The 20333-nt window shown below is 51.8% G+C and overlaps 1 protein-coding gene across 10 annotated transcripts; it reads right to left on the bottom strand.

Moving 5' to 3' along the window:
- Positions 1 to 1271: 1271 nt before the first annotated feature.
- On the bottom strand, positions 1272 to 15526 carry HSPBP1 (HSPA (Hsp70) binding protein 1). 10 transcript variants are annotated; one of them, XM_059905759.1, is made up of 8 exons: positions 15433 to 15526; positions 14666 to 14872; positions 12412 to 12616; positions 10466 to 10690; positions 6455 to 6610; positions 6266 to 6362; positions 5705 to 5816; positions 1272 to 1741 (listed from the first exon to the last, which is right to left on the bottom strand). In XM_059905759.1, exons 2-8 carry the CDS (start codon positions 14867 to 14869, stop codon positions 1667 to 1669), a joined length of 1074 nt encoding a protein of 357 aa, XP_059761742.1. In that variant the 5' UTR covers positions 14870 to 14872; positions 15433 to 15526; the 3' UTR covers positions 1272 to 1666. The 10 variants fall into 10 exon arrangements, with proteins under 10 accessions (XP_059761742.1, XP_059761739.1, XP_059761741.1 ...); XM_059905756.1 differs by having other exon boundaries at positions 14666 to 14963; positions 15433 to 15495; XM_059905758.1 differs by having other exon boundaries at positions 15385 to 15486.
- Between the last annotated feature and the right edge of the window lie 4807 nt (positions 15527 to 20333).

The raw sequence follows: 20333 nt of genomic DNA, 5'->3' as shown, positions 1-20333 counted from the left end.
CATATTCAATCACCAAATGGAACCTGAGAAGCTGACAAAGTCCATCTCCAAGAACCTGGGAAGCTGCAGGGGCTTAGGACTGAAGTTGGGTCTCCACCTTGTCAGAACTCACAGGTCGACAATGCTGTTCTTTGTATTAGAATTGGAAGGAGCTTCTTAAAGTGTTTGGTGGGAACACTCATTCCCCATTGCTCACATTTCCACATGGAGAAACTTCTATTGCTATACCTTTCCTGGCCTCTCCACCCCTTCCAGAGGCTGAGGGATGATTCACCGGATTGGAGAGGCATCAGGCTCAGCACTCCAGCTTCCCTCCTCTTGGAGCCAGCTTGCCCAGTGTTCTGACCTGCTGCCTGCACCCGAGGGGAAGGACTGCACTTGCCCAGTACTGCCTATGACCAGACAGACAACCACATCCAACGCTGGGTGAAGTGGCAACAAGACCAATGCCGCTTTCTCGAATCTGCTCTAAAAGTGATACAGGTTATATGTTATTTCCAATTCTCGGATCCTGTAGCTACCTTTCGATTTATCCTGAACTTGGGAAGGGGAGTGAAAAAATAACCATTCCCTCCCGTACAAGTAAATTCCACAGGAGAGGAATTAGTCTGGCATTAAATGGGTCTAGGAAACCAGGATACAGGGAGGAGGGGCACAGCTTTGGAATTGGCCCAGGTCTAAATTTTGGCTATGAACTTGGCCACGGATCAACCACCCTGGGCTCAGCTTCCTCGTCTCAAATATACCACCGGTCAGGACTCTTGGTTGTAAAGGAAAGCTCCTTTGACTAAACTGAAAAGGAATTTATTAAAGGAGGCGAGGCAGTTTCCCTCTGTCCCCGCTCGCCCCCCAGTCTCGGAGAAGGCTGGAGAAAAGGCTTAGCGCTTTCCTGTTGGGACAAAGCCCATGCCCAACCACGGCCTGCCCCAGGCACCCAGAGTGACCACTAGCCCTGGCACGGGCAGTACAGCGGGACCTCCAGCACGTGCTCCCGCCTTCTCCGGCCGCGGCTCAAGAGCGGGCGCACGGTGAGCTCTGATTGGCGGAGCTGAAGCCACGTGATGCCCGCCCTCCACCCCCACCCCCCGACGCACGTCCTGCCGGGAAAAAACTTGGCTTCCCCCTTAGGCTCAGCAGCGCGGGTGTCTAACGTAGAGATTCCTCAAACAGAGGAGTAGTTACAGAGACGGTGGGGGCCAAAGAGGAGGAGTATCCCACACATTCCTTCTCCAGAGAGGCCAGGAGGATGAAAGAAGACAATGGCTCTGGACTTTAGATAGCAACACTTTTATTATTCCCAGGTTCCGCCCGCTGCTGTTCCCTCCATGGCTCCCCACGTCCCCTAAGATCGTGCCCCTCCTCCCCAACCAAGGCACTCTCCAGGGGAGGTGACAAAGGTGGCAGTGAAGGAGGTGGTGGAGGAGAAACACCTTTACTGGAAGACCAGTGTGGACACGAGAAGGGGGAATGGAGTGAGAGTGCGCGAGAGGTGGGGTCCAAGGAGCCAGTGCCTTTTTCAGCGCCCCTCCTGAGGGCTGAGAAGAGACGGGCTGACACGCCCTGGCACCAACAAGGCCCTGCTCTCCTTTGGGAGAGGGCCTCGTGGGTGAGGGGGAGTCAGGAGGCCTGGGGTTCCCACAAAGAGAGGAAGAGAAGCCACCGGGTTTCACCGATCCATGATGTCGTCCGTCGGGGTGGAGAAACAGGTCTGTAGCAACTTTTCGCAGAACTCCAGCTCCTCCTGGATTGGGGTGTGAGATTGGGAGCCCTGAGTGCAGAGGCCACCCCCTGCCTTCACCAGCTTTGCCCGCAGAAACGGCTCCTCTTCCCTCCCACCCACCACCCCAGAAGCTTCCTGTCTCACCCCACTGGTCTGTCCTCACATCAGCCCCCTCCAGCTTTTCCTAACTCCCAGAAATGACCAACCTCGATTAATCCCTACTTAAAACCCCTTCCATGGATACAAACTCCAGAGACCAAGAAAGAAGCACTGATAGATTGGACCACATAAACATAAAAGGTATCTGCATAGCAAAAAGATGCAGAAACAAAAGTGAAAGAAAAACAACAATTTGGGGTGAAAAATATTTGCAACTCATCACAAACGGCTAACATGCTTTATACTTCAAGAGCTTTAATGGGGGCTTCCCTGGTGACGCGGTGGTTAAGAATCCGCCTGCCGGGCTTCCATGGTGGTGCGGTGGTTGGGAGTCTGCCTGCCAGTGCAGGGGACACGGGTTCGGGCCCTGGTCTGGGAGGATCCCGCATGCCGCGGAGCGGCTGGGCCCGTGAGCCACAATTGCTGAACCTGCGCGTCTGGAGCCTGTGCTCCGCAACAAGACAGGCCGCGATAATGAGAGGCCCACGCACCGCGATGAAGAGTGGCCCCCACTTGCCGCAACTAGAGAAAGCCCTCGCACAGAAATGAAGACCCAACACAGCCATAGATAAATAAATAAATAAATAAATAAATAAAAATAAAAATTAAAAAAGAATCCGCCTGCCAATGCAGGGGACACGGGTTCGAGCCCTGGTCCGGGAACATCCCACATGCCGCGGAGCAACTAAGCCCGTGCGCCACAACTACTGAGACTGCGCTCTAGAGCCCGTGAGCCACAACTACTGAAGCCCGCGCGCCTAGAGCCGGTGCTCTGCAACAAGAGAAGCCACCGCAATGAGGAGCCCGCGCACCGCAACAGAGAGTAGCCCCCGCTGGCTCCAACTAGAGAAAAAGCCCGCAGGCAGCAACAAAGACCCAACGCAGCCAAAAATAAATAAATAAATAAATAAATTTTTAAAAAAAATAGAGCTTTAATGAATCAGTTGCAAAACCACCACTCATTAGATAAATGGGCGAAGGATATGAATGAGTAGTTCACAGAAAAAGGAAAAAGATGCCCAACTTCGCTCACGGGAAAAATGCAAACATAAATTGGACTGGAATACTGCTTTTCACCAATAAGCTTGAAGAAAGGTCAAATGGCTTGAGGAAAAAGCTTGAAGAAAGGTCAAATGGCTTGATGCACCCTATCCCGGCCAGCATGTGGGAAAGTTGAGCACCCTCATGGCTGCAGTGTCGACTGGTTCAACTTCTATGGAGAACAACTTGGCAACAGCTAAGGACATGGCGCTTAAACCCTGTAACTTCATCTTTAACCTACCTTAACCCAGCCTTCCCCTTTCTAGAAATTGTTCTATAGACATACTCCTGAAGTTACATGTGTAAAAGGTTATTCTTTTAACAGAGTTGATAGTAGTGAAAGAGTGGAAACAAACTCCAAGAGGATAGAGCCATAGGCACCAACAGGAAACACACTCGTGGAGATGTTATGAAAGGGAATACGGCAAGAGCAGAATAGTGGTCAGAATAGGCTGAATTTATACAAAATGAAGAGAGGAAGAGGAAGAGAATTGATATGTACATTTCCTTGTATGTGCACAGACGATCTTAGGAAGGCCACAGGAAGAACTGGGTAGATAGGAATGGGGTAGGAGGGAGACTTTTCACTGTTTATCCTCTCATGCATCTTGAATTCTGAACCACATGACTATGGGGCCTATTCAAAAAGCACCAATTAATTTAACTCTACACAGGGCCCACAAAAATACCTACAAAAGAGGACTGGCTAAATCATGATGTAGTCACTTTAGAGAATACTATGCAATTATAATATTGAATTACACTGAAATTAAAGCACACCTCTATTTACATATCTGGAAAGAGTTCTAAGACAGACACATAGGGGAGAAAGAAGGCCATGTGAAAACAGAGGCAGAAATCAGAGTGACAGATGTATCCATAAGCCAAGGAACGTCAAGGACTGCCAGCAACTACTAGAAGCTGGAAGAGACAAGGAAAGATTCTTCCCTAGAACCTTCAGAGGGAGCATGGTCTTGCTGACACCTTGACTTCAGACTTCTGTTCCCCAGAACTGTGAGAGAATACATTTCTGTGTTAAGCCAGCCAGTGTGTGGTACTCTGTTACAGCAGCTCTAGGAAACAAATGCACCACCTTACCTAAAATATCACAGCCCACCATTCTCTAACCCCTCACTGGTTTAATTTTTCCTCACTGTAGTTCTAACTTTCTCATGTCATATTATACACAACAGTATATGTTAAATTATATACAGATACATATTACACATGTGTGTGTATAGATAGATAGATATGTATGTATCTGTAAATATATATTTGTGTGTATGTTTGTCTACATTTTTATCTGTTACCCTATGAGCCCCATGAGAACCAAGGCTGTATCCCTTTGCTCCTCACCAAATCTCCAGTGCTCAGGTTGGGACCTGGCACATGGGTGACCTGCCCCTGATGGAAAAATGAAGGTTTCCACAGCTGTATACATATGTAAAACTTCTCACATTGCACACTTTCAATATAGGTAAATTATACCTCAATAAAGCTGTTAAAATTTGTTTTGAAAATAAAAAAAATGGCATGTTGGCCGGTTCACACGAGGCTTCCCTCACCAGGTTGGTCTCATGGTCTGGTACCAGGATCTGGCACACCAGAGGCTCAGGGAACAAACACATGGATACATCAAGCAAGGACGGCTAAAACCACAGGCCGGACGAGGGCCAGGCCTTCCCCTGCCCCCCACGGGCACAAATCTCCACGGGTTCCCGTGACAAGGTAAGGGGGCGAGCACCTGGGGGCGGGCACTGTGCCTCTCCCAGTCACCCCCGCTCCTCACACCCAGTGCCCAGCACCCTTCTGTAAACACCTGATGGTGTCCACAGAGGAATGATCTCAGCAGAATGGAAGTCCCAAGAAGCTGGCACGTTTGCTGTGTCCAGCTCTGCTGAAGCACCAGCGTCTGGGCGGTACTATAATGGCTGGATAAATTACTTAAGTAAAGTTAACTAAATCACTTAATCCTTTAAATAATTAAATAACTACTGAATATGTAATTAGTTGCTCTTTATCACTTATTTGTTACTTATCTATTTAAATATCTGAGTTGTTATTTATCACTTGTTACTCAATATCTATATAATTAGTATCTAATGAGTTATTTGTTATCACTTGTTACTTATCTATTTAACTATTTAGTGAATTATTTATTGTTATTTATCACTTGTTACCCTTTATCTAATTAAATAGCTAATGAATTATTTATCACATATTAGTTACCTATTTAATCAAATATTTAATTTGTTGCTATTTATCATTTACTTATTTATCAATCTAACAAATACTTAAATATTTGAATGATATGATATAAACAACAATATTAAATAATTTGGATAATAATTAGATGAGTTTGGGGGAATTCCCTGGCGGTCCAGCGGTTAGGACTCCAAGCTTCCACTGCAGGGGTTACAGGTTCCATCCCTGCTTGGGGAACTAAGATCCCGCAAGCTGTGAGTCATGGCCAAAAAAAAAAAAAAAAAATTAAATGAATTCGTTAACTCTTTAACTCTCAAAACCCCGAGCTTCTGGTTCTCCTTGCAATCCCCCCAGTGCTAACACAGCACGAGGCACATGGGAGGGGGGGCAATAAATGTTTGCTGAATGATGACTAGAGAAACACACGAATTGCAAAGAGGATGTAAACAAAAGCGTGGGCGAAGAGAAGAGACCACAGAGACGCAGAAGGCAGGCACCAGGCTGGCCCCTCCCGCAAAACACGGGCGGGTCCCCCGGGCCAGCGCCCCCGCCCCCACCCCCCACCCCCGTCAGCAGTACCTGGTACTCCTCGTGCTGCTGCAGCAGCTGGCACCGGTGCCGCAGAAGCTCCTCCAGGCCCAGCTCGGGCTCCCGGCACTCCCGCACACCCTGGGGGAAGTCCGTCACCAAGCTGCGGGCACAGGAGAGCAGTCCTTGGGACCTGGCTCTGCACAGCACCCCGAACCACGGGAGCCTGGGCAAGCCGCTCCCCCACACTGGGCCTCAGTTTCCCCACCTGCACCGTGGACTTCACTCCTGTCCCCGCCCCGCCCCAGGGACTTTGTGCACTCAGCACGGTGCCTGGCCTGGAGCCGCCTCCACACGTGAGAGCTGCTGCCTGCCTGTCCAGCTTCTCCGTTCCGTCGTGTTTTAAGACTCCAATCTGCTTGTACTTTGTGTGGGGGATGGGGGAGTATGAGTGTAAGAAAGACTCTCCCCCTCCTCCCCAGGCCGCTGCGGCAGCCCCCAAAGGTGAGGAAACTGAGGCTCAGGGAGGGCCAGCGCTGTGGTTCCCACTCCTCTCTGACCCTAAACCCTTTAGCCCCCATGGAGGGCCAGTCCTTTTGGGCCCCAGCGCACCTGCACAGGGCTCCAAGCACGTGCTCATGGAAGGGGCTGTGTTCTGTCCGGACGAGGGCCACCAGCTGCTGGACCATGCCCATGGAGCACAGGGTCCCTGGGGAAGGGCCACGGGGTCAGAGGGGCAGTCCCTTCCCCCGTGCACTCCCCGCCAGGAACCATCCCAGCTCCCTGCCCTGGCCACCCCACCTTTGTGTTCAGGGTGGCCCACCAGCAGGTTCTGCAGCAGGAACGCCGACTTGACCTTGAGCTTTTGCACCTGCTGCTGCATGGCCCGCATCAACACAGAGAAGCCGTCCAGGCGGAGGAACTGCAGCAGCCCAGCCTCCTGCTCCCGGACCAGGCCTGGGGAGGGGGGAAGGCGGGGCCTTGAGGTGACAGTCACCACTGCCACCATTATCGTCACCATTATCTCACCATCACCATCATCACCACCATCATTACTGTCACCACCCACCATCATCACCACCAATATCATCATCATTACCATCATCACCACTACCATCACCACCATAAACACCACACTCATCATCATCACCATCATCACCGTGACCATCACCATCCCCAGTAATCACCATCAGCATCATCACCATTATCACCACTACCATCATCACCCACCATCATCATTACCATCACCACCATCATCACCAGTATCATCATTACCATCATTACCACTACCATCACCACCATAAACACCACAATTATCACCATCAAGACCATCACTTTCATCACCATCATCATCACCAATATCGTCATCAGTATCATCACCATCACCACCATCATCACCCACCACCATCACCATGATCATCATCACCCACCATCATCACCACTACCATCACCACCATAAACACCACAATCATCACCATCAAGACCATCACCTTCATCACCATCATTACCACCAATATCGTCATCAGTATCATCACCATCCTTATCATCACCATCCTCATCATCATCGATTTCTATGGGCCCATGCTTCGCAAGCATTACCTTTAAGTATTTTTAATTTAGAGACTTCCCTGGTGGTGCAGTGGTTAAGAATCCACCTGCCAATGCAGGGGACACGGGTTCAAGCCCTGGTCCAGGAAGATCCCACATGCCGCGGAGCAACTAAGCCCATGTGCCACAACTACTGAGCCTGTGCTCTACAGCCCGCGAGCCACAACTACTGAGCCCGTGTGCCACAACTACTGAAGCCCACACGCCTAGAGCCTGTGCTCCACAACAAGAGAAACCACCTCAACGAGAAGCCCACACACCGCAACGAAGAGTAGCCCCCGCTCGCCGCAACTAGAGAAAGCTCGCGCGCAGCAACGAAGACCCAAGGCAGCCAAAAATAAATAAATAAATAAATTTATTTTTTTAAAAAAAGAGCAGAGTACTTTAAAAAAAAATTATTTTTAATTGCGATATAATTCCACAGTCTGTACAATTTACCTTTTTAAAGTATACAATTCAGTGGTTTTTAGTATATTCACAAGGTTGGCTTACCATAACTATCTAACTCCAGAATATTTTCATCACTCCCAAAAGAAGCCCCATACCTGTTAGCGGTCCCTCCCCCAACTGGCAACCACTAATCCGCTTTCCATATCTATGAATTTGTCTCTTCCGGACATTTCATATAAATGGAATCAAACACTATGTGGTCTTCTGTGGTTGGCTTCTTTCACTCAGCATGTTTTCTAGGCTCGTCCAGGTTACAGCATGAATCAATATTTCATTCCTTTTAATGGTTGAATAGTATCCCATTGTATGAATAAGCCACGTTTTTTTAATCCATCCATCCATTGATGGGAACATTATCTCTTTTTAATCCTCAAAACCACCCTAGTAGGTGAGTGCTCTAGGAATCCCATTTTACTGATGAGGCAACTAAGACCCAGAGAGCCAGACTACTTCGTGAGGGTGACAGGCACCGTGGAAGGCCTCCGAGTATGACAGAACCAGCCTGAGGGGTGCAACACCAAGGAGGCGCCCACTTGGGCAGGGTCTAGGCCAGGATAGATGGGAGCCCCCAGAAACCCGTGGCCAGTAAATCCCTGACATGTGGCAAGTGCCACTGAGGACCTGAGTTGTTAATCTCATTTGAGTTTATTTTATTTCAGTTTAGGGTAAAAAAGTGAAGCAGCGGTACAGCATGTTCCCATTAAGCACAACTTCGTCCCCTCACTAGAACCACACTCCACACTGACCGCTGAAAATACAGCCTGAGGTGAGACGTGCTTTACATGTAGGAGGTACACCGGGTTTCACAGACGTAGAGTGAAAAAAAAAAGATGTAAAATATCTCATTAATACTCCACATAATGATAATAATTTGGATATATGGGGTTAAACAAAACATTACTCAATTTAAAAAATAAAAAAAAGGACAGGCGGATGGTGAGGGGAAGACATGACGACCCTCCACGTCCGCTCGGCAGGCACAGCCCACTGGCTCTGCCTTCACGACGTGTCCAGGGGCAACCACTTCCCTTCGCTCCAGGGCCTCGCCACTGGGCAGAGCTGACACGTGGGTACAGGTCATTCTGTGTCGTGGGGGCAGCAACCCTGGCCTGAGCCCACCAGGTGCCAGTGGCCTGGAGATGCATCTCCCCGGGGGCTCCCCCACCCACCTCCTCCGCAGCTCTCACACACTCCTCCACCTGGCCTTCTCCTGGTCTCGGGCCGGAGGGTGAACCTCTGTGAGCCTCTATGCAGCGGGCGGCAGGAGCAGTCAGGAGACCGACCAAGCAAAGGGCTCGTAGCACCAGGGCTGGCCTGTCCTAAGCACTTTCCAAATGGTAGCGGCCACATGATGGCATACCCTGCAGCTGTGCCCACCCCCCTAAAAAAGAAGACAGATGCCACTGAATTGTACACTCTAAAATAGTTATGTGAATTTTACATCAGTTTTAAAAAATATAAAAGGCCTCGGGCTTCCCTGTTGGCGCAGTGGTTAAGAATCCGCCTGCCAATGCAGAGGACACGGGTTTGAGCCCTGGTCCGGGAAGATCCCACATGCCGTGGAGCAACTAAGCCTGTGTGCCACAACTACTGAGCCTGCGCTCTAGAGCCCGCGAGCCACAACTACTGAAGCCTGAGCACCTAGAGCCCGTGCTCTGCCACAAGAGAAGCCACCGCAATGAGAAGCCTGTGCACCGCATGGAAGAGCAGCCCCCGCTCGCCACAACTAGAGAAAGCCCGCGCGCAGCAACGAAGACCCAATGCAGCCAAAAATAAAAATAAATAAAATAAATAAATTTTTAAAATAAATAAATAAAAATAAAAGGCCTCAGCCATAAGAAAAAAATGAAATTTTGTCATTTGCAACAACATGGATGGATTTGGAGGTATTATGCTCAGTGAAATAAGTCAGACAGAGAAAGACAAATATGGTATGTTATCACTTATATGTGGAATCTAAAAAATAAAACAAACTATTGAGGAACTTCCCTGGTGGCGCAGTGGTTAAGACTCTGCGCTCCCCATGCAGGGGGCCTGGGTTCGATCCCCGGTCAGCGAAGTAGATCCCACACACATGCTGCAACTAAGAGTTCGCCTGCTACAACTAAGACCCGGTACAACCAAATAAATAAATAAATAAATAAAATACTTTTTAAAAAATAAAATAAAATAAAACAAACTATTGAATATAACAAAAAAGAAGCAGACTCACAGATGTGGAGAACAAACTAGTGGTTACCAGTGAGGAGAGGGAAGCGGGGAGGGACAAGACAGGGGTGGGTTTTAAGAGGTACCAAAAAAGAGGAAAAAAAAAAAAAGATAAAGGGCGTTGAATTGATAGCTCCTGTAGCTGCTGCCTGGCGTCCTGGATTGCATTTTCTGGGAGAAGCCGGCTGCCCGGCTTGAGTTGTGATGACGCTCAAGCAGCCCCCGAGAGGACCCCCCCGAGAGGACCCCCCCATGACAAGGAGTGATCGGGGCCCCAAATGTCAACAGTGCCAAGACTGAGAGCCCTGAGGGGCCTAAGAGCACTCAAGCTGGGCCTCGTCCCGTGTTGTGAGGCTCTGGCTCTCTGACCAGCGGCGGGCGTGGCAAGCTCACCGCTCTCTGTTCCCAGCACCCAGCAGAGCCCCGGCAGGTACTGGGGATAAACGAACACACGAGGCCCCTCTCCCTCTGCCCCGAAGCAGATCCGGAAGCTGGCACCGGCCCTAGGGACCCGAGCCCCTCCCCGGCAGCCCCCGGGACACTCACAGGAGATGGCGAAGAGGGCCTTGACGCGCACGGCGTCGCGGGGGTCCCGGTCCAGCAGGCGCAGCAGCTTGCGCAGTGCGCCAAGGCCCAGCACCTGCTCCTGGATGGCTGCCACGTTCTGGCTGCACGTGCCGATGAGCTGCGCCGCCCGCCACCGCAGCCCCGCGGGCCCCGCCTCCAGGTAGCGGCCCACCAGCAGGTGCATGCCGGACAGCTGGCAGAAGTCTGTGTGGAGAGAGGGGAGCAGACGGGCCAGGGGTGATGGGCTGAGCTGTGTCCCCCCGGATTTACATTGAAGCCTGAACCCCCAGGGCCTCAAAATATGTCTCTATCTGGAGACAGGGCTTTAAAGAGGTGATTGAAGTGAAACGGTGTCATGGGATGGGGCCCTAATCCAATATGACTGGGGGCCTTATAAAAAAGAGGAGATTAGGACACAGACATGCACAGAGGGAAGACCACATGAGGACAGAGGAAGAAGGCCCCCATACACAAGCCAAGGAGAGGGGCCTCAGACGAAATCAACCCTTGGACTTCCAGCCTCCAGAACTGTGAGAGAAGAGATTTCTGTTGTTTAAGTCCCCAGTCTGTGGTGCTTTGTTACGGCAGCCCAACTGGACAAATACACCAGGTGAGGCTGAGGGGAGCCTGCCTCCAAGGGCTGGCTCTCTCTAAGCACCCAACTGGGGGTCTGTCCAAGGCCAGTGTGTCTCAACAATGTCAGCATTGGAGGGTCAGGGTCCCAGGCTCCAGACCACTAAATTCCAGCTCTGACCCCCAGTCTTTGTGACAATCAGAACATCCCCTGTGGGAGAAGAACACAACACACTAGAAGTCCGCAAACTATAGCCTACCACCTGTTTCCTGTATTGGTGAGCTTGGCGGGTCTTCAAAAAGTTAAATACAGAGTCACCCTGTGACAACTCTTACATATATATCTAAAAGCATCGAAAGCAGAAACTTGAACACATGCTTGTACACCAGTGTTTACAGCAGCGTTATTTACTATAACCAAAGGGGGAAGTGACCCAAATGCCCGTCAACTGATGAACGAATAAGCAACATGTAGCCCATCCACACACTGGCGTCTCGGTCAGCCACAAAAAGTAAGAAAGTTCTGATACAGCTACGACATGGAAGAACCTTGAAAACATCACCTTCAGTGAAGGAAGCCAGTCACAAAAGGTGACATATTCTACTATTCCATGTACCTAAAATGTCCGGAACAGACAAATCCACACCATCAACGACCACACCACACCCCTCCAAGTGGAAGTGACCACTCATCCTTCTATTGGCTTCTCGGCATTTAAAATAAAACCCACAGCGCCAGCCTTGGCCCGTGAGCCCCTGTATGCCCAGTGTCACTTCCTAGCCCTCGCCCCTCACTCACTCTGCTGGCTTCACTGCTGTTCCCACACAGGCCAGGCAAGTTCCCACCTCAGGGCCTTTGCCCTGGTCATTTCCTCTGCCTGGAATGCTTTTTCCAGAGCCAATCCCATGACTCACGCCCTCACTTCAGGTCTCTGATCAAATGTCACTCCTCGGGCAGGCCTTCTCTGACTACCGCATCCAGGACCACCTCCTGTCTCTTACTCTAGGGAGTGGCAATGGACTCCCAGCAGACTAGGGTGAAATGGTCAGTCTCAGAGCATCAGGGAGGTGGTGGACTGAACCTGGCGCCATCGCTGCTCCTGATGGCAAGCGGACCAAGCAGGGAGGGACAGGGCAGTCTCACCTGGGGCCTGAGTCGGAGCCAGACTGGAGGGGTGAGGCTGGGAGGCTGGGAGGAGGCTGGCTGTGTGGTCCCTGAGACAAAGGACAAGGGCTGGGCTGCAGCAGGACCCAGGGCTGAGGAGGAGGAGGCAAGAGACAGAAGGGAGACCGGAAGGCAGAGGGACAGGGCCCTGGAGGCTGGGGGCAGGCTGGAGCGGGCCCGGCGGTACCTGCAGCGTTGTCCATGTTCTCGCACAGGTCGGCCAGCAGCTCCAGGGCCCCCTCGCGCTCTTGCTGGTCAGCAGCCAGTTCAGCCTCACCAGCTGAGGGGGGCGTGGGCTGGGACAGCACTCGGAGGCAGTTCTTCATCTGCTCCACCTCTTCCCGCTGGCCCCGGAAGGCAGCCGACATGGCCTCCTGCAGCCACTGGCGCCTCTGGGGGGTGAGGCGGAGCGGGAGGGCGGGGGAAAGAAGCAAACCTCATCAATAATCAACTCAGGAATAACAGTCATTAGTAATAACAGCCAGGGCTTCCCTGGTGGTGCAGTGGTTGAGAATCCGCCTGCCAATGCAGGGGACACGGGTTCGAGCCCTGGTCTGGGAAGATCCCACATGCCGCGGAGCAACTGGGCCCGTGAGCCACAACTACTGAGCCTGCGCGTCTGGAGCCTGTGCTCCGCAACAAGAGAGGCCGCGACAGTGAGAGGCCCGCGCACTGCGATGAAGAGTGGCCCCCGCTTGCCACAACTAGAGAAAGCCCTCGCACAGAAACGAAGACCCAACACAGCCAAAAATAAAATAAATAAATAAATTAAAATAAAAAATAAAAATAAAAAAAATAATAATAATAACAGCCAACATCTGAGAGCTGAGTGTCCTTCAATCAACACACACCTACCGGGCACCTTCTCTACTGACAGACTCTTTTCTAGGCGCTAGATCTATGGAGAGACTGGCTGTGTGGCGTGAGAGAAAACGAGGGGTCAGGGACACCTAGGTTTTTGTCCTGAACAACTAGAAGGAGGTGGGGAAGACTGCAAGAGAAGCAGCTGCGGAGTGAGAGGAGTAGAGATTAGAGCTCATTTCTGAACTTGTTAAGTTTGAGGGATCCATGACACACCCGAGGCCAAATGTTGAGTACGCTGCCTGAAGTTCAGGGAGGAGGTCCAGCCTTGATCTCAACCTCGAGGATTTCTCAACCTCGACTCTGCTGACACTTTGAGCTGGATTGTCCTGCGGTGGGGGTCGTCCTGTGCACCGTAGGATGTAGAGCAACATCCCTGGCTTCCACCCACCAGACGCCAGTAGCACTGCCCCCACCTCCCACCCCCCCAACCCCACCAATTTGCGACAACAAGAAATGTTTCCACCCATTGCCAAACGTGGTTAAAACTGCCCCCCCAGGAGAGCACCACTGGCCTAGAGATATAAATTTGAGAATCATCAGAGGAAAACGTCAACATGAGATCACACAGGAAGTGAGGGTAGAAGAGAGAGTCCTGGTGTGCTCCATGGTTAAGAGGCTGGGGAATGAGGACGAACCAACAGAGGAGACGGGGAAGAAGAGCCAGCGAGCGGGATGAAAAGCAGAAAACCATGTTGTTCCAGGTGCCAAATGAAGAAAGAACTCAAGGGGAGGGGGTAGTAATCAAATGCTGCTAGTAGGTCAAATAAGATAAGCGCTGAAAACTGGCCGCTGGTGTTTTGTTTTTTTGGCCAGGCTCCGTGGTCACTGTCCTGGATAAATTTGGGCAAGATGTTAATCTTTCTGTGCCTGTTGCCTACCTCATGGTCCTAGAGGTTCAATGACATCATGGATGTAACTGAATTAGCACCATATTTTGTATACTGTACTTGTCATCGCCAACTAAACATCATGTATAACAAATATTGCTATTAATCTCCGAAACAACCTTCCATGGTTAAGGATTACTGTTATTCCCACTTCACAGATGACAAAATGGAGGCACGGAAAAGTGCGACTTGCCCAAGGTCACATAGTCAGCCATCCACAAAGCCTTAAGTCAAACCTAAGCGGTCTGTCCACAGAGCCTGTGTTCTTAATCAGAATATCCTGCTGCCTTCAGGAGCACGACCTATGTGCCAGGTGCTGTGTTGAGCCCTACTTCAACTGGAACCTCAGAACTACCCTGTGAAGTACCACTGTTATTCTTATCATCAACATCAACTTGCTACTAAAGAACCCGACGCTCAGAAACATGAAGTGATATACCCAAGGTCACACAGCTGTATGATGCTGAATCCATGTCTGTCTGGCTCTGGAGAGCCCTTGCTTTTTCTTTTTAGCATAAGACTCTCTGCCTCCCAGCACAGTGCGGGGATCCAGGGATCTGACCTCCAGTCTGCAATAACCCTATCGAGCACAAATACAGTCTACTATGCCTTCACAGCGGGACTCCCGCCCCTCCCCAGATATCTGTCCCCTCGTCCCTCACCCCAGCTCCTTGGGTCCCCACCCTTTACCTCCTCACTCATGGGTTCTGGAGGGGGGTCTGGCTCTTCAGAGCCCGCCGTGATGGCCATCTGCAGCAGGCCTTGGAGGTTTCGCGGTGGCGGGGGATTGCTGGAGCCGCCCGCGGAGGAGCCGCTGCCCCCTGACGAGCAACCCTGGGAGGCTGGGGGCAGCGCCAGGGGAAGGCGACTGCTCCCGGAGCCTTGGTTCGCCATGGGCTGTTTTCAAAGAAGGGAAGAATGTGTTGGGGTAGGGGATGGTCCCCGCTGAGGTAGCTCTGGCGTCCTGGCAGGTCGATTCCTGGGGGGTCTGCTGATAAGGTGGCGTTTTAGAGGAGCTCCGCGGCCCCCCATGACCCCAAACCACTCTGCCCACACCCCCTTTAACCACAGCCCTCTTTTCTTCCCTCATACCAACAGGACCCTTCCCCAAAGTCACAAGTCCCTCCTTCCTCCCTAGCAACAGGTCCCACCCACTGTCCCTAGCAACCCCCTCCTCCATTTCCACTGCCGTCCTTCCCGTCTCTTAGCAACCCCACTGCCCAGCCTTCAGAGCAACAAGCCCTCCCTGTGGTCTTCTTAGCAACAAGTCTCCTCCCTCCTCTCCGAAGAGGGGAGCCTGAGCGGGGCGGACCTCACCTTCCCGGGCCTCGTGTCGCCGCCGCTACTAAAGACAAACCCGCCCGCACCTGACTATGCTGGGCGCCGCCATATTTACCGGAAATACTCACGGTCTCGCCCGGAAGTTCCCGGCGCAGCCACCCAACTAAGGGCCGTACCTGGGCGTGAGGCTAGTTCTCCCGGTTCTTAAGTCCTTCCCACCTGGCGGGACACTTCCCTCGGCCCGGCCCCTCACCTAGGCCACGCCCCTCGCGCTCACGCTCTTGCGTAAGCCCCGCGCCCTGCCCGGATCCCGCCCCTAATGAGCCCCTCCTCCTCATTGCAAGCTCCACCCTGCCCTAGTGTAGGCCCCGCCCCCGGTCTGGCTCCGCCTTGGCTAGACCCCGTCCACACCCACGCAGCCTGTCCCAGTTCTAAACTCTGCCCCTCGCCGCCACTTAAGGCTCCGCCCCTGTTCTAGGCCTTTCGCCCTCTCCCAGCTAAACCCCGCCCCCGTGCCCGTGTACCGCCGCTCCCCGGTAAGCCCCGCCCTCTTCCTGGCCCCGCCCCACCCCGTGGTTGCCTGTAGCGAGGGTCCCCGCACCCTCGGGGTGTTTTCCCCTGCACCTGGGCCCCGATTCCGTCTTTTACTGGAGCCCTGGGTTCTCACCACTAATACCTGACCCAGGCAGAGTTTGGCCTGTCCCACCCCCTTCTTGGCCTCAATTTCCCCTTTCGTCATAGGAGGCTGCCTGTTACCCCCACCTGCAGCACCTGTGCGGACCTCTCTTATCCTCCAGCGTCTCCCTCGTGGAATCTTCTTCCCTGAGTCCTGCCAGGTGCAAAGGAGGTGATTCTTGAAGCCGGGCAAGGTGGTTTAGGCGGCTCGAGGCCTCCCTGCACCAGATTTGGGGCTCAGGTCTGGGAATGTGCCTGGTCTTTGGAGGTGTTTGCTTTGGGCTGGGCTTAGAGAAATCCTAGTTCTAGGCTTCCATAAGAGGCCCTCCCACTCCAGGAAAAGGTTGTACTCAACTTTGGTGGAGCCCACAAGTCGCAGATATATTGAGCACACTGCTCGGTCTGGGATGTGCCCGGTGATCTTTTGGACAGAGATGGGAAGACCAAACATATAAGCCGTGTGTGTGTGTGTGTGTGTGTGTGTGTGTATGTGTGTAGCACTGAGGAGGATAGCTATCAGACAGGCGTCTGGGCCCCTGGGTATCCAATTGTATCCATTTCCTGTCGCTGCTGTTAACAAATTACCAAAAACTTAAAACAACACAGATTTATAACCTTACAGTTCAGAAGCCCGGAATGGGTCTCACTGAGTTAAAATAGTTAAACTCAAGGTGTCACCACGGTTGTGTTTCTTCTGGAGGCTCCAGGGGAGAATCTGTTTCCTGGCCTTTTCCAGCATCTAGAGGCTGCCCACTTTCTTTGTATTGTGGCTGCATCATTTTGGCTACTGTTTCTTTCCTTATCCCATCTCCTCCTCTGACTCTGATCCTCATGCCCCTCCCTCATAAGAACTCTTGTGATTACATTTAGGTCCCACCCAAATAACCAGGACAACCTCCCCATCTAAGATTTTCAGTTCAATCACATCTGCAAAGTCCATTTTGCCATGTAAGTGACATATTCACAGGTTCTGAGAATTAGGATGTGGACATCTTTGGGGGCCCGTTGTTCAGCCTAATATACTTATGTACACATATGTACAAGTCCATCTAGCTATAATACTATTTACAAATATTATTATACATAATGCCATATAATATGTAATTGTATATGACATTACATATATGAACATATGTTTAATATAATGGTAGCCTAGATGAAAATTCCCCAGGTACCCTCTAAAAGACATAGCTTTTACAGTGACCTGTAAGAAGGATGATCATATAATTTCCCATCCACAGCAAGACACTTGAGAGTGAAAACGGACCCTATTAATAATTACAGAATAACAGACAAAAACCAGGACATGTGGTCACCCTGCTTCTTTTTTCTTTTTTTTTTTGTGGCCACGCGGCTTACAGGATCTTAGTTCCCTGACCAGGGATCGAACCCAGGCCCCAGCAGTGAAAGTGCCGAGTTCTAACCACTGGACCACCAGGGAATTCCCTGGTCACCCTGCATCTAAGGCCCTATTTGATCTGCTTCCTCACCTCATTTCCTCTCACTGTTCCCCTCCAGCTACGCTGGCTCCTTCAATCTTCCCGTAACACACCGGGCACACTCCTGCCACAGGACCTTTGCACTGCTGTTTCCTCTGCCTGGAAGGCTCCTGGCACTTTATCTACATGGCTCTGACCCTCATTTTTCTTCAGTGTCCCTTCACTGAGGAGGCCTTTCTTGGCACGCTAGTGAAAATCATATAAAGGGACTTCCCTGGTGGTCTGGTGGGTAAGACTCCATGGTCCCAATGCAGGGGGCCCAGGTTCAGTCCCTTGTCAGGAAACAAGATTCTGCATGCATGCTGCAACTAAGAGTCCGCATGCCGCAACAAAGATCCCACGTGCCGCAACTAAGACCCAGCACAGCCTAAATAAATAAATAAATAAATATTTTTTTAAAAAATCATGTAGAAAATTACTCAATAAACATTTCCTGTCCCCATTCCCTCCTTTAGTTTCCTCTTTATCACTGATCACGACTCTGTAACGTACCATATATTTTGTGCTTTTTTGTTTTGTTTTCTTTGTTTTGTTTTTTGGCCGCGAGGCTTGTGGGATCCTAGTTCCCCTAACAGGGATCGAACCCGTGCCCCCTGCAGTGGAAGCACGGAGTCCTAACCGCTGGACCACCAGGGACTTCCCAACATACCATATATTTTGATTGTTTATCTTGTTTATCTCTGGCCTCATCCACTGCAGTGAGAGCTCCATAGGACAGGGATCTTTGTTGATTTGGTTCCCTGCTGTACCCTCAACACTGGGAACAGTATCTGGCTTAGATTTGGCACTAAGTATAGATTCATCGAATGAAAGTGGTTGACTAGGAGACTTAAGGTTCATGGGTACACTCTATAGGTGATTTGGAAATTAAATGGGTGCCTAACACCTTTGGGTGTCTGATACAGGGGAATCCCGGATCACGTGGAAATCTAGCTGTGCACATGGATGAGCTATAGTGGGACATATGATTATATTGGAGCCCACATGAAGATCTACGGGATCCAATGGTGGGCACAGAGAATAGACAGGGGCCTAAAAAAACACACAGGGGGGCTTCCCTGGTGGCGCAGTGGTTGAGAATCTGCCTGCCAATGCAGGGGACACGGGTTCGGGCCCTGGTCTGGGAAGATCCCACATGCCGCGGAGCAACTGGGCCCGTGAGCCACAATTACTGAGCCTGAGCGTCTGGAGTCTCTGCTCCGCAACAGGAGAAGCCGCGATAGTGAGAGGCCCGCGCACCGCGATGAAGAGTGGCCCCCACTCGCCGCAACTGGAGAAAGCCCTCACACAGAAACGAAGACCCAACACAGCCAAAAATAAAAAAAATAATAATAATAAATAAATAATAAATAAAAAATAAAACACACACACACACACACACACAGGGACCTCAAGGGGTTCTGGAAGTTTCTCCGTAGGATCATGGATCCTAAATGGAGGTATGGATCCAAGATGATCTAAAAACCGGCACCCTGGGCTGTGGGTGGATACAGGGTCCTGATGCTAGTGGGGAACGGAGGCCTGGGTGGGCAGCTTGTGGGTCTGGGGGAACAGAGATGAGCCTTGGATCAGCAATTCCCCAAATGCTTTCCCTCTCTCTGCTTCTGTCTCCCCTTTTCTCTGCCCCTCCAATCTGTCCCATCTCCCCCCAGCATCTAGCCCTTCACCTGTATGTATCCCCCATCTTTTGTGGTCTCCACCTCTATCACTCTTTGTCAGTCTCTCTTTCTACATCTCTCTGTCTCTCTCCAGTTCTCTCCCCCATCTTTTGTGGTCCCCACCTCTATTTCTCTTTGTCAGTCTCTCTTTCTACATCTCTCTGTCTCTCTCCAGTTCTCCCTCCACCTGTCTCTCCGTTTTGTTCCTCCCCCCGGTCCCTTTCCATCTCTCTCTCCCACTTTTCTCCTGCTCTCTGACCCTCCATCCTCCCCTGCCATCTTCCCCTGTGCCTTACCTTTACATCTTGCCCCTCTCTGCCCCCATCCCTCTATTTTTGTTAATTTCTCTCCCCCATCTCTCTGTGTCTCCGCTGCTGTCTCTCAGTGGTCTCCCCTCCATTACTCTGGGTCTCTCCCCATCTCTGGCTCTGTTTTCTCTGTTCATCTCTCTTCGCATCTGTCTCTCCATATCTCTCTGCCTCTATCCCCCACCCCCTACTCCCTGTCTCTCCAACTCTCTTTCCCTTCATCTCGGTCTCTCTCCATTTCTATCTCTGGTTTTCTGCATCTCTGTCTCTCCCCATCACCTTCTCTCCTTTTCTCCATCTCCCTGTCTCTCCGACCACCCCCCATCTCTCCTGTCTCTGCCTGTCTCTGGCTGCCTGCGTGTTCCCCCATCTCCCTCTCTTGCCCCATCCCTGTTTCTGGCGGCCTCCATCTCCCTTGCCATCTGTCTCTTCCCCTGACTCCTGTCAGACTCCATCTCCCTTTGTGTAGCTCCACCTCAGCCCCTGCCTGTTTGCTCCGCATCTCTGTCCCTCCATCGTCTCTCCTGCATCCCAGCATCCTCCCGCCTCCTCTCCATCCCTCCAGATCCCAGGCCCGCCCCCTGCCCCCGCTCCTCCCTCCCCCCTCCGAAAGGGTTAACTTTGGGGAAGGGCCCGGAGTCCCCGGATGGTGATGTCAGCGTGCGGGAGAGAAAGGACGAGGTGGCGGGGGGAGGCGGAGAGGAGGAGGAGGCGGAGGAGAGAGGGCGCGTGGGGGGGCGGGGGGGACCTCGGCCTGCAGCATCCGCCGGCCCGCACCTCAGACCCCCCCGGCGGGGGGAGGCGCAGGAAGGGGGGGGCCGGCCAGGGACGGGCTGGGGAGGGGGGGCCGCGCAGCCCCCCCGGGCCATGCTGACTCCCGGGGCCTGACCCCCCCGGGCCAGCCCCCCCTCCCCCAGCTCCGCGGCCCGCCGACTGG

The sequence above is a fragment of the Balaenoptera ricei genome, chromosome 19 (assembly GCF_028023285.1).
Source record: "Balaenoptera ricei isolate mBalRic1 chromosome 19, mBalRic1.hap2, whole genome shotgun sequence".
Lineage (NCBI taxonomy): Eukaryota > Metazoa > Chordata > Mammalia > Artiodactyla > Balaenopteridae > Balaenoptera > Balaenoptera ricei.
Note: the sequence above shows the minus strand (reverse complement) of the source record. Positions and strands in the feature narration are given on the sequence as shown.

What these genes read in the sequence shown, in the direction of transcription:
- HSPBP1 (XM_059905759.1), bottom strand. Translation starts at nt 14,869, where the DNA reads ATGGCGAACCAAGGCTCCGGGAGCAGTCGCCTTCCCCTGGCGCTGCCC. An exon ending in CAGAACCCATGAGTGAGGAG is followed by an intron (nt 12,617 to 14,665) that starts GTAAAGGGTGGG and finishes CTCACCCCCCAG; the next exon opens with AGGCGCCAGTGGCTGCAGGA. An exon ending in GAACATGGACAACGCTGCAG is followed by an intron (nt 10,691 to 12,411) that starts GTACCGCCGGGC and finishes CTCTCCACACAG; the next exon opens with ACTTCTGCCAGCTGTCCGGC.